This window comes from Eptatretus burgeri, chromosome 12 (genome assembly GCF_056783735.1).
Source record: "Eptatretus burgeri isolate ZD-2024b chromosome 12, Ebu_testis_v1, whole genome shotgun sequence".
Lineage (NCBI taxonomy): Eukaryota > Metazoa > Chordata > Myxini > Myxiniformes > Myxinidae > Eptatretus > Eptatretus burgeri.
Window position 1 is genome coordinate 7,796,990 of NC_140972.1, and position 17,338 is coordinate 7,814,327.

A 17,338-nucleotide genomic window follows, 5' to 3' on the forward strand; every position below is an offset into this window, starting at 1 on the left:
TTTCAGGGCGTTTCGTCACTTTTTCAGAGTTATGCCCCTTTTACACTTAGAAAATATCACAAATGTCACATGGATGGGTCAGTGTTCAGCTGTCCTCATTGCACCACACTGCTTTACACCCATTGACTGGACAACTGGCTTGACTCCACCTCAATAAAATCATGCACTACCAATAAATGAAGCAGCACAGATTGGCAGACCTTCAGCATGCATGTTAGTCCATGGCCCAGTGCAATTGGAATTATCCAGGTATATAACCACAATATATTATATATGCACAATTGCTGTTTGCATGTTTTTGCTTAATGTATGTACATCAGGTTATTTTTCTTGTTTTTGGCACCAAACATGCCATTATACACCACCCAAATAAAGGGATGTGTTTACTGGTGCGAAAAGTTTGGCTAAAGTTTAAATTACGCACCAAAACTTCATTTATTCCGCTTTTGTGTGAATAGCTTTTGTGGATGGCTTACAGTTATGCACAATCGCCTCTGTCTATCTGGAGTTTGAATCCTGATCCAGCTACGAACTGTCACCCCGGTCACACGCATGCTTTTGCTTTATGCATGTACAGTACATCGGGTTATTTAAAATATCACATCCTTAGGGGACATGTCCTGCAAAGCAATTCTTGCTCTTGTTTTAATTATTTTACAAATAAATGAATGTTGGTACTTTTCTTTTTTGTCTCTTGTTCTGCAGAACTACTCAGTATCTGTTTACCTGGTAAAACAGCTCACCTCGGCCTCGCTACTCCAACGGCTCAAGGCCAAAGGAATACGGAACCCTGACCATTCACGTGCACTGAGTAAGGTCAACATTTTTTTTTTTTTAATCAGTAATCTGGCTTGTGTCTCAACATGGTAATGTTTACAACACGCCCAAGTACACCTTGAAAAGGAAACTATCCCCTCCTCCCGCCCCAACTACCTTAACTCACGAAGAGCATCACAATTATAAAGATTCGTCGGTGACTTGCCTCTTGAGCCTTCCGAGTGAGGCTTCACATGATATGCATCTCACATTTTCCTCAAAACATACATTGCCCACATTATCTCACTTGCATCTACAATCTTCTGCTTTCCTGACTCCTCCTTATTCCTCATTTGTTTACTGTTTCGGGATTGGCACACATCGATCGACGTGAGTCAGTCCTAACCAACGCCTTGCTGTACGTCTTTCTTATTTTCTTCCTATCTACGTCCGAGAAGACCCTCTCGTGGTGAACCCCCCGAACCCCACATCCGTAGCAATATATTTGTACATTTTATTTGTTCGTCTTCATATTCTCATAATTTTTTTTCTTTTGAATATTAAATGGTTAAAATAAAATAGCCTGGACACACACCACACACACACCACACACACCACACACACACTACACACACCACACACACACCACACACACACAGAGACACACTACACACACACACACACACACACCACCACACACCACCACACACACCACCACCACACACACCACACACACCAAAAAGCAACACCTAAAAGAAATGCCCCCAGTGATGATAGATGAAGAAAATAAATAAATAAAAGAACAACAAGCAGAACTGCCAAACTTTAAAAGCCCAGGCTCAGATGGAGTTCCAAATTTATGGCTAAAGCAATTAGATGCTCTCCACAATCACTACGAATGATTGAATTCAACAAACTTATCCAAGGGGAGGAGGTAATAGATGAATGGCTCACAGAAGGAAACACCTTCCTTATTCCAAAATCAGAGGAAACAACTACTTCACAAGTATAGACCAACAACCTTTCCACCAACAACCTTTCCACCAACAACATACAAACTTCTGATGGGAATCATTGCAGAAATTATGTGCCACCACCGAATGCAAGAAAAAGTTTTCGAGGCAGAACAGACGGGATGTAAAAAAGGATGCGATGGAACAATAGACCACCTACTACGAAACCAGAACATGCTCAAGAACTAAAACCAGAATAATCAAATTGTCCACAGCCTGGATATGCTACAAAAAAGCTTTTGACTGTACCACATTCATGAATGATACAATGCATGAAACTGTACAAGATCAACCCCCCAATAAACTGAGAAAGCAATGGAGCTATGGAACACCACATTGGTACTGCAACACTCGGAAGGAAAGTTCGAAATACCAGGAGTGAAGACATGTCATAAGATCTTCCAGGGTGATAGCCTCTCACTCTCCTTTTTTGTCTGGCTCTGGACCCACTGAGCAACCTCATTCATGAGTAAGGACATGGATACACCCTAATGTTCAATAAGAGAACTTCCAAAGAGACAGGAAAGGTGACACATCTACTGTACATGGATGATATAAAACTCTGCACAAAACGATGAAAAATTGTTTGAACAACTGAATTTAGTGAAAGGGTACTCCAATGACATTCAAATGGAATTTGGCTTAGATAACTGTGCCAAGTGCACATTTGTACAGGGCAAATCAACAAAAATGGACAACACTAAAAATTGACCTGACCTTGATACAACGAAGCATCATACAAATACCTTGGAGTAGAAGAGGGCTACCAAATATGTCACAAACAAATGTGCAAAACACTTGCCAAAGAATACTTGTGTAGAACGAGGCTGTTCCTGAAACCTTGCTGTACCTGATCCCAAGAAACAAAATCAAAGCCATCAACCAACGAGCAATATCAGTGTTCCACTACAGCTGCGGAATAACAAACTGGCTACAAACGCAAATCAACAAACTATACATCAAAAGGCAACCCCTCACTATCTACAAAATGTAATTTTAACCTCAGAAAAAATGCTACAGCTAGAACTATAGTATATGAGAGTGGTACTCTCATATACTATAGTTTAACTACTGTAGTATATGAGAGTGGTATTGCAATATATGAGAGACAACTGTAGTATATGAGGTGGTACTCTTATATACTACAGTAGTCTGCAGAGAATTACAACAGGAAAGGAACATATCCACGAGAACATATCGGGCCAAATTTTTGCCTGGGGTTCCACAAGAATTGGTACATCCCGAGATTGTACCTGCCGAGGAAAGGTGGTGGTGGCAGCCTGATGCACCTCAATCAACTTCATTGAGTGACTACTTGGATTAGCAGAGTATGTGAAAAGTTCAACAGACTACCGAATGCAACTTGAACACAAGCCAGAAAAGGTATCTCTCACTCACCTTGCAAAAAAACTTCTAAAAACAGGTGTGAATGGAAGATGTCACACACCAAACAAACAGCAACAAATACAGCCCCAACGATTGCAAAAAAACAAAAGAAAAATACAAGATGAAATACCAACAGATATATAGTGACAACTAGGAGAAAGACAAAAGAGTGGGGAAGTATATTTAAAAAAAAAAAAAAAAAACTACAATGGCACTCAGTGAAGTGCATACCTCCACGACGTAATGCCTCATCCAGGAGAACATACCGGACCCGATACATTTTTGAAATATCATGCTATACAGTACTACATCGATTTTGGCCCTATCTCTCAATGGTGAAGAATCACTTTAAGAATTAAATAATTTTATTATGCAGATCTGGATTCAGATCTTCACCAAAATCGAATAAATTTGTCCTTGCCACACATCCAACCTGTCCACCAAGATTTGTACGAATCCATCCACAACTTTTTGAGATATCGTGCTATATATCGGTTTTGCACTATCTTTCAGTGGTGAAGAATCACTTATAAAATTCTCGCAACCGGATCCGGATCTTCACCAAAACTTAATCAGTTCATCCTTGTCACAGCCAACCTGTCCACAAAATTTCATCCGGATCTGTCCACAACTTTTTTAGATATCCTGCACACAAATAAGCAGACAGAAAGGGGTGAAAACATAACCTCCTTCACCTTTGGTGGTGGAGGTAAAACGAGTTGGACAAATTGTGGATAGACAAAGAAGGATCACTGGAATGGCTAAGAGGCAGCCAGCTCAATTGGGATGGAGAATGAATCAAAATGCCCAAGACCAAGGAGATTACATCAATGCTTTTAAGAAAATGACGGGATTGAGTCAATCGGACAAATGCATGTTTTGTTCGGAAGAAACAGAAAGTACCAGCCCACCTCCTTTCCAGAAACCAGAATTTTAGAGATGACAATCAACAACATACACACATTTCATTGTTTTTTTTTTTTCATTTTCTGTTCCTGACAATTCGAACGAACACACACACACACACACACACACACACACACACACACACACACACACACACACACACACACACACACACACACACACACACACACACACACACACACACACACACACACACACTAGGGTACCAAGCCTTTCAGGCAGGCTTACCTATTATTTTTCTTCTGGTTATTACCCTCGCCGAAGGAGAGGGTATTGCATTTGGGTCCGTTTGTTTGTCCGCACAGAACTTTAGTGTTTTTCTCTGCAACCGCTTGTCGGATCGAGATGAAATTTTCACCATCGGAGTGACTACTCATGTAGAATGTTTTATTGAAAATGTTGATGTCATAAGTCACAAAAAACACCTCCCACTGCACAGAGGATGGGCTAAGAATGTAAGTTGCATTGTAACTGCTTCAGTGAACATTTCTGTTTTCTGAAGTCGATCTCTGTAGCCTTCCTCCGAGTGTAAATAGTTTGTTTTCGTTTTTGTTTGAGAAATAGCAGTATAAAACCGTTGGCAGTTTCCTTGTTAATGTCACCAAATGCAGGGTGAATCATTTCAGACTCAAAATAAACCATCGACCACTTCAATATATTGAGTTCCGGTGTGTATGTGTGAAGGCACTGAGCGTTTTCTGTAAGAAACAAGTAAAAAAACAAACAAATAATGTCAGTAATTTTGCTGTTGAGTTAAAGTGCGAGCCCATACTTCGGAACAACCAAAATCCTGACAGTCTACCAGTGGGCCATCTTTGATCAGATCACAAAATAAAGTGAGGAGCACGTGTATGCCGTCATGTACTATGCTTTTGCCAGGTTTGAGCGAAATCAGACCATGCATGTCTGACAAATGGTTGGGGACCCATTTAAGTAACAAAAAGGCCACTAGTTGGCCATCTTGGATCTGATCTCGAAAAAAAATCACTTTCATATGTAAGCCATCGTTCATCATCCGTGTGCCAAGTTTGAACAACATCGGTAAATGCATGTCTGATGAATGTTTGAGGATGTGTTCATCATTGGGTTTTTTGCAACGAAAATGACAGCCAGTCGGCCATCTTTGATCAGATTGCAAAATAAAGTGAGGGGCATGTGTATGACATTGTGTACTGTACTTTTACCAACGTTGAACAAAATCAGACGATGCATGTCTGAGAAATGGTTGGTGACACGTTTAAATAACAAAACTGCCTCCAGTCGGTCATCTTGGATGTGCTCATGGGGGGGGGGGGGTGATCTAGGATGTGATCCCTCCAATTTACTTGTTTCACAGCTTCCTCTTATGTTTAAAAGTGTTTTTTTGGGGGGTTTTTTTCCCTCACAGTTAAAGAAAAACTAACAGCAGATCCAGACAGTGAAATTGCAACCACAAGCCTCCGTGTATCTCTCATGTGTCCGGTGAGTTTCTAACTTTACTGCCATGGATTCCTTTTATCGACATTGTAATTCAACACATTTCTTGAAGAAGTGTTTAAACAGTCTATTTTGCCGTCACTTCCTACCACTGTTTCTCATACGAGATGTTTTATTTCATTTTCTTTCTGCATTAAGGTTGGGTGCCATTCAGTTTCGGTATAAAAAGCGTTTGGTTACAACCTTCCCCCTGGAGAACTTTGGTCCTATCCTCTTTTTCTTCCGTTGCTCTTATTCAGGGCTTTTTCTGTTGGTCCCATGCTTTCATCTTGGAAAGTTTCAGATGTCACGCCTATTCACAAGTGTTGTCTGCTCCACTCTACTACAGATGCGACCGGCCTTCTCCCAATCATAAGTAAAGTGATGGAATCTATCATTGCTGCTGACTTCAAACATCATCTCTCCTCTCACTCTAATCCCCTATCAGTTTTGATCCCACCCTGGCTATCCTACCATGTTTGTGTTACTTCTCTTTAAGATGGCAATGCATGGACTCTCTAAATCTCAAACTGTAGGTCAAAGGCATATCACCGGACATCTCTCAAGCCTTCATTAATGTCTAGCACAGACTTGATTTCCAAGCTCTCTGCCAGTAGTGTAGGTGCGTTCTTGAATGGTTATCCAAAACATTTTTTATGCCTCCTCATCTTAAGGCACCGGAGGTATTATTATCCCGCCCCCCCGGAGGGAGGGAGCGGGATATTGTAATCGTCCGGTTTGTTACTTGGCGAAATCTTCGATTTTGTCAAGTATGTTGGCCTGTTCCGTTTGTTGCTTTGTTTTTTTTGTTTGTCCGGTCGTCAACAGCCCAACCGGCTGGATCAGTCGTTCTTCAATTTATACACCTGATAGGCAATCCACCTGAGACGGTCCGCGTCCAAACCCCGTCTTAATCGGACTAAACGTCACGACGTGACATCACACAACGTGAAAACACATTTTTGGACATAACTCAGTGACCGGAAGTCGTAGCGACTTCCGGTTGACGCCAAAACAAACTTCAATGGAATATCTAAATGTTTTAAAATGCATGTTAGTACTAATTATGCACAGTTTTCGCAAGCGTATGACATCAGTTTTTAGCTATTGGCGTGATTTAAAAAAAATTCTATTCGTTCTACAGTTCACAATTCTTAACCGATTTGGATGAATTTTTAACAGCTGATAGAAATCCACAGTGCAAAAAGATATGTGACTTTTGGTGATGTTCAAGATCAGGATCTGGATTCTGCATCACTTTATATTATCGCCCATTATAAACTAATAGGGAATTTTGTGAATTACACATGGCTATTTCTCAAACAGTTTTGCACTTATTATATTGAAACTTATACTGTCTATTTATGCATGTAATATTAACATGTGTACAAAGTTTGATCGAAATTGACCCAAGGTCAAGGCCAGGGTCACCCAAAACATGAAAAACACACATAAAATATACATTTTTGTTTTACAACATATTTCAAACCTGATAACGGGATCGTAAAGCTGGTTGAAAAGCAATGTTCCTAGGTATTTTCAAATATTTTCTACGATCAGAATGAAGGCAACATGCACCGATGATAAGTTGTTGAATGTCACATGGTGGCTTTAAATGAGTTGTGAAAATTTTCAGTCTGCTGTCGTTACCATGACAACACGCGCCTGATCATTGTTATTTGTGACGTCTCGTCCTTTTATTAATGTACGAACAAATAAACACCACACATTCCATGACATTACAGCTTGGACCACCACACGGAAAGGTCAACTAATTCGCCAAGTGTCGTGCTCAGCACGATTTTTCATTTGTCTGTTTGTTTGTTTGTCTGTCTGTCTGTTAGCAACTTTACGGCAAAACGGCTTTTGCAAACACTATCAAATTTAATCCACAGGTGGGCAATGAACCTTGGACGACCCCATTAACTTTTGGGTCCAATTGGATCAAAGGTCAAGGTCACAAAAAGGTCAAAATCGTTTTTCGCTCATAACTTCATCAAAAATTATCCGATTTACTTCAAACTAAGCTTATAGTGAACCTTATTCTATTTGTGACTTAAAATCCTAACAATCCTATAGTGAAAAATGCATATTTGTGAATATCGGTCGGGTCCAAAGTTTGGAGGGTCATGGTCATTGGTCAAAATTACAAATTTTCCATTATAAATCAAAAAAGGTTAGGAATATGCGTGTTTACTATGGAAGACATATATCAAGTCCTTTATTGGCTTTCATTTGACACCATGACCTTTGACCTTACATGGCCTTGAAAGGTCAAAATCATTTTACCGTCATAACTTCATCAAAAATGCTTTAATTGACTTCAAACTAAGACTAAAATATTCCTTATTCTATTCTTTATAATTAACATTCAGGTTAAGGATATATCAAATTTAAATTTGATCCCCAAAATAACTTTATGCCTTAAATGGGTGGGATTTGTTGTGCCTGGCACCACTTGTTATTATTGTTATAATTTTCTCCTTGAGCAGAAACAACGTGTCACGATTTATGTTATTGCCTCTCATAATCTCCCTTCTGAGATTGGTGTACTGCAAGGTTGCGCTTTTGGAGCAACCATATTGGTTGTCGACTTCATTGACCTCTCCACTTCAGTACAAAATGCTCCATTTTGACGATTACCAGAGGCAGGCTGTCGAAGCCTCTCTTCCTGCAGATCTCGAGAAACGGTGTTGGCTACCGTTAGACCATGTCTTTCAATGCAGGAAAGTCTAACTTTCTACTCTGTCCCACCATGAGGATTGCCTGGTCAATTGGTTTACTTTTCTGTCCAATCCCTGGAACTCCAGGTCACGCTATGTATCACAACCTGTTGTGGATGGACCATATCTCTCGATTGATCTTTCAGGCTATCTGACCCCTTGCTGTTCACTGCAGAGCCAAGTCCATTCTGAGCCACGCCCAGCTCATTGTGGGTGCAAAGGGTGCACTACCTCTCCACGTGGCTTTGTATGCTAGAAAGTCTTTCACACAAAATGTTTTTTGTTTTGCTTTTGTCACATTTCAATTTAGCATTGTTATCTTTCATTTTGCTCTTCCATTTGCCTGAAGACATGAATAGTCTCGCGTCCGTTCATCGAGCCATGCGCTTCACGAGTCTTGGGAATTTAAAGAAGTCAGGTAAAACCAAATTAGTCACAATCCAACTGTGCATCGCACTGCGAGTGTTTCGACTTACGAAGATAACCAAGCTATTTACGAGGCAATCTTTGTTTTGATCCATTTAATCACCACGATCGTTGAGGTGATTGTGAAATTCCATGAATCTGTTGTTTGCACTTCCAAGAAAGTGTAAGCTGACGTTTATAGTTGACAGATTAACTGGCCAATCATAGAAGGGGAGGGGGACAATTAGGCACATCATTGGGGTGGAGTGTATGGGTAAGGCCTTCCCTTTCTCCAGGTGTTGTTGGCTATTTACGGCTGACGTGTAGGCTGCCGTTTTCCCAGGCATGACGAGCTCGAGGTGGGTTGCTCAGGTGAGGTTGTTTGGAGGCTTGGAATCCTGGACAATGTTGTTCCTTTCCCGCTCAAAGCACAGGGGCATAACCCACAGCCGTTTGTCATCCCAGGCTGATCAGCTTGTCTCAGGACTTTGCACAATCTCATGCAAAATTCAGTGGATATGCCAGTGCAGAATGGTGTGCAGACATCTCAACTCCACTGAATTTCCCCATCTGGACTGAACTGACATTTGACTACTTTGTGCAGTGTAATTAAAATGATCCCACATGATGTCACCCCCTCATTGGCTCAAAGGGGCCAAGTTTAAATCTCATTGGCCGCTTGCTTCATACGGCACGCGTACATATATCTGTCTTCTCCTTCAAGACCATTGGTTCTTGTAGATTCCATTCCCCTTTAAAGTTCATTGGACACCGCGTGACGTGAATCACCAAAACGTGATCCACAAATTATCGTTCCAATATAAATGGGTGTTCTGCCTTTTTCATCAATACGGACTCGTATTTACATTTGTCATCGATTGGTATTAACCTTCATTTAGTACGATGATGGGATATCTCTGTATGATGTGCTTGGTTTGTTTATTTCTTTATTTTAATTCTTCATTGTTCATGTCTGATGAACTAATATCCATCTTCCCCTTTTCCAATATTCCACTCTAACTTGTCTTTATCTATTCCTCTCCACCCCTCACCACTCCATTCACTTTTACCACATTTTTCCTTTCCCATATCATTCTCATTAACACACATGGAACCCGTCCGGCTTTTCACCTTTGCTCTTTTGATGGGCGTGGTTGGCGTTCTGCAGCTGGGAAAGATGCGCTTGAGCATTCCATGTCGAGCCCTCACGTGTACCCACCTTCAGTGCTTCGATGCAGCTCTTTACCTCCAGATGAATGAGAAAAAACCCACGTGGGTGTGCCCAGTGTGTGATCGCAAGGCTCCATACGAAGTCCTCATCATTGATGGGTTTGTTGGCATATCGCCATTGTTGCTGTTTTCATAAATCACTTTATTGTGGAGATTGGAGATTATTCAATAATCTCTTGGATTGTTCAAACTTAACATTTACTTGCATCTCCCCTTCCCCACTGATTTTATTTTGGCATCAACAGGTCAAAGGTCAGAAGTCATGTCAGGTAGAAATGTGATACTTGAGAGCAGCTGAAGGGATTTTAATCAAACTTGGTACAAACATCTATAAACCTCTGTCAATGCATCCATCCATGACGGATTATTTGTTACGAAACGATCAAGTATCAGAGGTCACATTACAATTCCTGTAAATGTGATTCCATTGTCTCTGGGATTTGGATTTAACTAAGTACATGTACCATGATTTATGCACAGATTATATATTGAGGTCCAAGTTAGAGTAAGCAAAGACTTAATGTGGACGGAGGCATATCGGTCATTGTCACGACATCGAATTATCTCGAGTCTTTTATTTTCTCCTTGAAAAAGTGAATTGCAGCAGAAGTTAAAAATACCTGTCATCAATATTGATATGCTTCTGAATCCATTTTTCACAGGATGCTTGAACCTCCTTTAATGTCAACGAATATCTTGGTGCACTCAGATTGTAATTCTCATTCAGTTCCTCAATATGTCAGGTCAGGCCAGATTAGATCTGTGACTTGCTACAGGTATCGTGTAAATCTGTACTAACCTGTTCCTTGGTTGGGTTGTCGGCGACTAAACCGTCTCCCCCACCAGGTTTCTTGGTGAGGAGGGTGTTTGACAGGTTTTGTTTTTAATCCTGCTGGGTGTCCATATCCAAAGGGCAGAGGAGCTCCCTGTGAGCCAACGGCCATCCATATCTAGTGCCCAACTGTGTCTGTGGACGTCCTCCTGCAGTTGGGTTACTTATTATTAGGAGGTTGGTGGCAAGATTTTCAGTCCGGCCACCGTAAAACCCTTCATTCCACAAAACACAAAAACGCAAAGAAATCTGAAAGCCCACTCCGTGGGTGAGTACCTCCTGTGCAGCTTCCCTTCGCAGGGCAGCTCACCAGATGACGGGATTGGGGCAAAGCCTTCGGGACCCCAATCTTTGATGAGCGGAAGGAAACCACGGGGTAACATTCACGGGTCAGATTGCGGGACGGTGTGTCGGAGTAGTTGTCGTCCACCAGACGGCGGTCTCCCTGTGTTAACCTGAGGCGGTCCCTTCGGGTGGGTGCCTGGAATGTCCTATCCCAAAGAGAGGATGATCACCTGTCTCTATTATCATCTGAGCTCAAGCGTTTGGACATCGGTATTGCAGCACTCTCTGAGGTTCGGAAACCGGATTGCGGTGAGATCATGGTGGGTGGTTACACCTACTATTGGTCTGGTCGCTCTGATGGTTACCATTCCCAAGGAGTTGCTCCAGCTGTGTCCAATAAGCTGACTCCATTGATAATTGAGGTGACACCGGTCAATGAGCGTATTATGAGATGAAGGATTCGTCACTCCTTGGGTGTCATTTCCCTGGTCTCTGTTTATGCTCCGACTGAGGCGAGTGATCTCACCGTGAAGGATGTATTCTACGGCACGCTCGAGTCTCTGGTTGATCAGTGCCCCAGACGAGATACACTTCTAGTCTTGGGGGATTTCAATGCAGCAACTGGAACTGAAAGGGATGGTTATGAGACGTGTCTTGGTCCCCATGGGTCAGGAACTATGAACCAGAATAGCACAAGGTTCCTTGACTTTGCAAGAAGTCATGGACTTAGGGTGGATGGCTCATGGTTTCAGCGCCGACAAGCTCATCGCTGGACTTCGTATTCCAACGCTGGTGGTGTGGCAAAGGAGATTGACCATGTTCTCGTTGATGGTCGCTGGAGGATTATCCAGACCTGCAGGGTGTACCGGAGTGCTCAATTCCTCAATGCTGACCACCAGCTTCTTGTAGCAACTCTGAAGTTGCACCTTAAATCCAGGAGAATGGTACCATCCCAGGCTAGGCTGGATGTTGGCAAGCTCAAGGTAGCTGAGGAGTTTGCGAACAGGCTGAGTGGAGATTTAAGGAGTCTGGGTGCTTTGGGAGGTCCTGAAGAGTTGTGGAGTGCCTTCAAGACCACCATCCTTGATGTTGCCAGTGGATGTCTTTGAACTCACCATAGGGCAAGGAATTTTGTCTCAAGGGACACTGGATACCATTGACCAGAGTTACAGGGCCAGGCTGAATGGCAGAGCTGAGCTGTTCAGGGAGCTGAGGTGTAAAACTGTACGTGCACTAAGGGTAGTCAAGGAGGCCTATGTGCGAGGAATCTGTGAGGGGGTAAAGCATCACTTGTGGTCAAGAGATTCTCGTCCTGCTTACAGGGGAATTCGCGCATTGGGTTCATCCAAGCCCATCCCTCGGTGTACTGCAGTTGGAGCAGAGGGTGGTAGGCTCTTGACAGAGGAGTCCGAAGTGAAGGCCCGCTGGGCCAGTTACTTTGAGCGGTTGTACCAGGCTGATCCACCAGCTGTCGAGTTGGACATCAGGGGTGTTACAATCCCTGTTGCTGACTCTCCAATCAACTGTGGTCCACCTTCGCTTGTGGAAACACAGGCTGCGGTGAACCGGTTGAAATGGGGTAAAGCTCCATGAATCTGTGGCATCCATGCTGAACTTCTCAAGGCTGGTGGAAATGCTGCACTCGTGTCGTTGCATGCAGTTCTGTGCTCTGCTTGGAACACAGGCATCATCTCAACTGACTGGAAGAAGGGCCTTGTTGTCCCACTCTGGAAAGGGAAGGGTGATCGCCAAGACTGCAACAACAACCGAGGGGTGACGCTGCTCTCAGTGCTGGGCAACGTCTTTGCTCGGATAATTATCGATAGGGTTCACCACCATATGCTTGAGCATCAGCGTCCAGAGCAGTCAGGCTTTACACCAAAGAGGTCAACGATTGACCGTATCCTTGCTCTTCGGGTCCTCACTGAACGCAGACGAGAGTTTCGGCAGGGGCTGCTTGCAGCCTATGTTGATCTCTGTAAAACGTTTGATTCGGTGAATCGGGATGCCCTCTCGAGGATTCTTGGTCTTTGTGGTTGTGCCACCAAAACTGATCGATCTGATGTCTGAACTCCACTCTGGTACTGAGAGTGCTGGGAGATGTGGTGGTACCATCTGTGACTTCTTTCCAGTTGTTACTGGAGTTCATTAGGGGTGTGTACTGGCCCCCATACTTTTCAGCACTTGTATGGACTGGATTCTTGGGAGGACGTCAGAGAGATCAAGCTGCGGTGCATCGTTTGGTAATGTCAAGATCTCTGACCTTGATTTCGCAGATGATGCAGTCATCTTTGTGGAGACTTTAGATATCCTTTTAGGGGCCCTCGAGGTGCTGAATGAGGAGTCGGGGCTGCTGGGATTACGGGTTTCTTGGGTCAAAACTAAGATCCAGGCTTTCAATGACATCTTGGATGCCGCTGTCCTGTCTGTGCATGTTTGTCTTGAGGATGTTGAGGTCGTGGAGAGATTCACTACCTTGCCAGTGATATTCATGTCTCTGCTGGCTGTGAGTCAGAGGTCAATAGACGTCTCGGTCGGGCCTGGGGAGTCATGGATTCACTGGATAATGGGGTGTGGCACTGCCGGTACCCGTCCGGGAGGACGAAAGTCCGAGTCTTCAGGTCCTTGGTGCTTCCAGTCTTTCTCTATGGATGTGAGACTTGGACTCTGACCAAGGATCTGAGACGGAGACAATTCCTTTGGTACCAGGTCTCTTCGGAGAATCCTCGGCTCTCGCTTGTTGAGAGAGACTCAAATGAGATTTGTTACCTGCACAGTCCGTGAGCGCAGTGGCGTGCCGGGGGGGAGAGGGGGGCGACGGTACGTTGGCCCCGGGCATCCATTGGAGGGGGGAATTCAATCAGAGAAGGAAATAAGATAGTAATTTTAAAATTTCAGTGGTGATAAATCAATTTTTGGAGGCTCACTACACTGCAGAGGCAGTTGCTATCCCTTTATTCCTTTAACATGGTGTACGCTTTCTGTCTAGAGAAAATGGTGCGTCTCCCCATCCCCCCACACGCATGCGCATGATGTACGTGGTGCAACCATCAAAAGCAACAAGCAGACGTGGCTGTTCATTCCTGCGTTTCCTCAAGTCATAACTCGTCTTTTCTTCAGCTTTTTGTGCATCTAGATTAGTTCTTTTATCTACTCAGGTCAGTGTATAGCTCAAGACCGGGTGCAACTATGTTTTTTTTATAGGTTTTTTGGTGATATTTAATGAAATATTTACGTGGGATGTAGTCAGAGTGAAGCCTGGATGATCAGAGTACTGCTATGGCATTTAATCTCGGAATAGGAGACATTTATTCCTTAACATGTAAATATTCAAATACAGATACCACTAATTTGCAAGTCTATGATATAAATTGCACATAATTATCAGTGGAGAATCAATGTGAAATAATTTGATACGAAGGAACAAAGAAATGAAATATGGTTTATCCGTCTGCAAGTGATCGATTGTTTACCATTTTCTTCCCATTTTCTCATGCGTCTTACGGTTTTTGAGATAGAAAATGAAATGTTACGATTATTTCGTGTGCTTATTATTATCGAGTTTCAGAATTATTGCAGTATAGTTTATGCTCCACAACCACGCCATCTCCACAACACAGCTCCCTCCTCAGCAAACAGCGGCAAAATGCCGTTGTTACGAACTCGCGGCGCAACAGGAGGAGCCACATTCCAGCGTCCGTGTGCAATCAGCCGTCCAAACGGCTGATTTGCATAAACGGATCAAGACCAGATTTGCCCTGGAAAAGGCCAGCCAATCAGAGATGAAAGGGGCGGAGCCAGCCTGGGGTGAAGGTTCAGAGGTGAAAGGGGGAAGCGCCGATTTTTGGTGGCGAAACCTCCAACGACTTCTCCCCTCGGGCTGTAAAAAGCCGCGTTGGCAGCGCACAGGGAGTTGGTGGTGGAGCTGTTATCGATAATAATATTATTGTTTTAATTTTAATGGTTTTATCTCCAATTAAGATTTTTTGTTCTCTTATTATCTACAAATACAAGAATGAATATTTGTTCAAGAGAAAATAAGCTTGTCTCAGAAGTGTGTAAGTTGGTAATCACTTTGTACATGTATATATATTTTTTTCAGATGAAGAAAGTACAACCGAGTGGAGCACAGAACAGGAAAAAAAGAGGGGCAGAGTCGAAGATGAGTCCCATCAAAGAGGGGCATTAGATGCATGGATAAAAAAGTAAAGAAGAAGTAGGAGAACCTGGAGAAGTAAAAGATGATATGGGTGCAGAGAAGGATTTTTCTGATACGGATTCAGCTCGGTCAGAACATAATACTCTCTCTCCTCAGTCTCGTTCTCAGGATGATGATCCATGTGAAGAAAATAAAGAAGACAAGTCTGAAGACGACGACGGTTCACGAGCGGTATTTGACGATGGAGATTGTTTCAGAAGTCAAGGACGAGACAACGTGATAATGTTTGACCAAGTTATAAAAATGATCAACATGATGTGGTACGAGTGACAGGTTATTCGCTGCAAAATGTCGAAAACCCGGTTTCGTTCAACAACTTTCAAAATTTGACCTTTGCATAACCTTTAAAGGTCACAAAACAATGTTGTGGACATTAAAATAAGGAAACAGGATATGTGCTATAGCTTATTGGAGTTAGTTCGTCGAAAACCCGGTTCGATTCCCACAACTTTGAAAATTGGACCTTTGTGACCTTCAAAGGTCAAAGGTCAAGGATTATGACCTTTGGTGCAAAATTTCCTCTGGAACATTCCAAGAACAATATAACGTCATATAGGCTATATGGCATTTCGCACTCATCGGATTATCCATACTTTGATGAAATCAGCATAAAAACAAACTTGAAGGGGGCGCCACGGGCAAGGTGTTCGAGATAGAGCAAAATGGTTTCAAGACTTTAGGTGGGGAATGAACTCAAGATTATGCGAAAAAATTGTCATCTTAGCTCTCAAAGTTTGGGCGGCCGTATGATTTTTTTTTTATGTCAAAATTTGAAATTTTCTAAGTTGTGACCTTGTGACCTTGACCTTCTTGACCTTGGGATGAAAATGAAAAATCGAGCTCCGTGGGGCTCTCCAGGTGCCATTGGGCAAGCCAAATACCGAAACCTCTGCCATATTCGACAAACCCCTTTGGAGAAGATGCAAATTGAAATCGGCTACCCCCTAAAAACACAATTCGCAATTTTCTAAGTTCGTGACCTTGTGGCCTTGACCTTGGGACGAAAATGAAAAATCGAGCTCTGTGGGGCTATGCAGGTGCCATTGGGCTAACCAAATACTGAAACCCCTGCCAGATTCGACAAACCCCTCGGAGAAGAATTTTTTTTATGTCAAAATTGCAATTTTCTAAGTTTGTGACCTTAAGCTTGGGACGAAAATGAAAAATCGAGCTCTGTGGGGCTCGATTCATGTCTCTGCCGGCTGTGAGTCAGAGGTCAATCGACGTCTAGGTCGGGCCTGTGGAGTAATGGATTCACTGGATAATGGGGTGTGGCACTGCCGGTACCTGTGCGGGAGGACGAAAGTCCGAGTCTTTTTCTCGGATGGTAGGTGCCATTGGGTTAACCAAATACCGAAACCCCTGTCAGATTCGACAAAACCCCGAGGAGAATAATGCAAATTGAAATCGGCTACCCCCGAAAAACACAAAATGGGTGGAGCCACGCCCATTTTCAGGAAAACACAACTCGATCATGATATTAACCTCCCACCAAAATTTCATTAGGATCGGATCAAAACCCACGGAGCTATGCTCGCGACAGACAGACAGACAGACAACAATAAAAACCAATGTCACCCGTAGGGTGACCCGTATCTTGCCAAAAGGTGACCACGTGTGACTTCTTTATGGGCACACTGAGATGAACAGAGCTGCTATCCACCAGGAGCGACTCCTTGAGGAATATCTGCCTACGAGAGATTCCGATGAGAATCGTTCTACAGAGTAACCATGAAAAATATGCGTTTGCCTCATAACGTCACCAAATGACGTCATAATGTCTCAAGCTTGACATATCTAGAAAGCACTCATCGAGGTGTTCAATTTGAGGTACTACACGATATGATTCCTAAAACATGAAAATTTGACCTTGGGGTCAAATATATTTGACCTGAGATGCTAAACATGAAGGTCAAGGCCAATCGCCACCAAAAATTAATCAGCTGAGCGCCAGACCATGAACTATATTCCCATGAAGTTTGAAGACGATCCGATCAAAATTACTCAAAAAATAAGGGTTTCGTTGACTCCCCTGTCCTTGAACTTTGACAAAGTGACCTTGAACTTTGACCTTGACCTTCAAAATTTTATGCGCTGAAAGGGACCT

At 43.0% G+C, this 17,338-nt stretch overlaps 1 protein-coding gene across 10 annotated transcripts in view; it reads left to right on the top strand.

Moving 5' to 3' along the window:
- The window catches only part of LOC147015035 (E3 SUMO-protein ligase PIAS2-like), a 297,048-nt gene that overhangs the window by 226,789 nt on the left and 52,921 nt on the right, over window positions 1–17,338 (top strand). For all 10 annotated transcript variants that reach the window (XR_015050202.1, XM_085849372.1, XM_085849367.1 and 7 more), the window contains 3 exons: window positions 706–811; window positions 5,470–5,543; window positions 9,834–9,994. Coding sequence is in view for 9 of the 10 variants with exons in the window: in XM_085849372.1 (XP_085705498.1) it covers window positions 706–811; window positions 5,470–5,543; window positions 9,834–9,994 (341 nt within the window). In the remaining variant the exon portion in view is untranslated. The remainder of the gene's footprint in view (window positions 1–705; window positions 812–5,469; window positions 5,544–9,833; window positions 9,995–17,338) is intronic.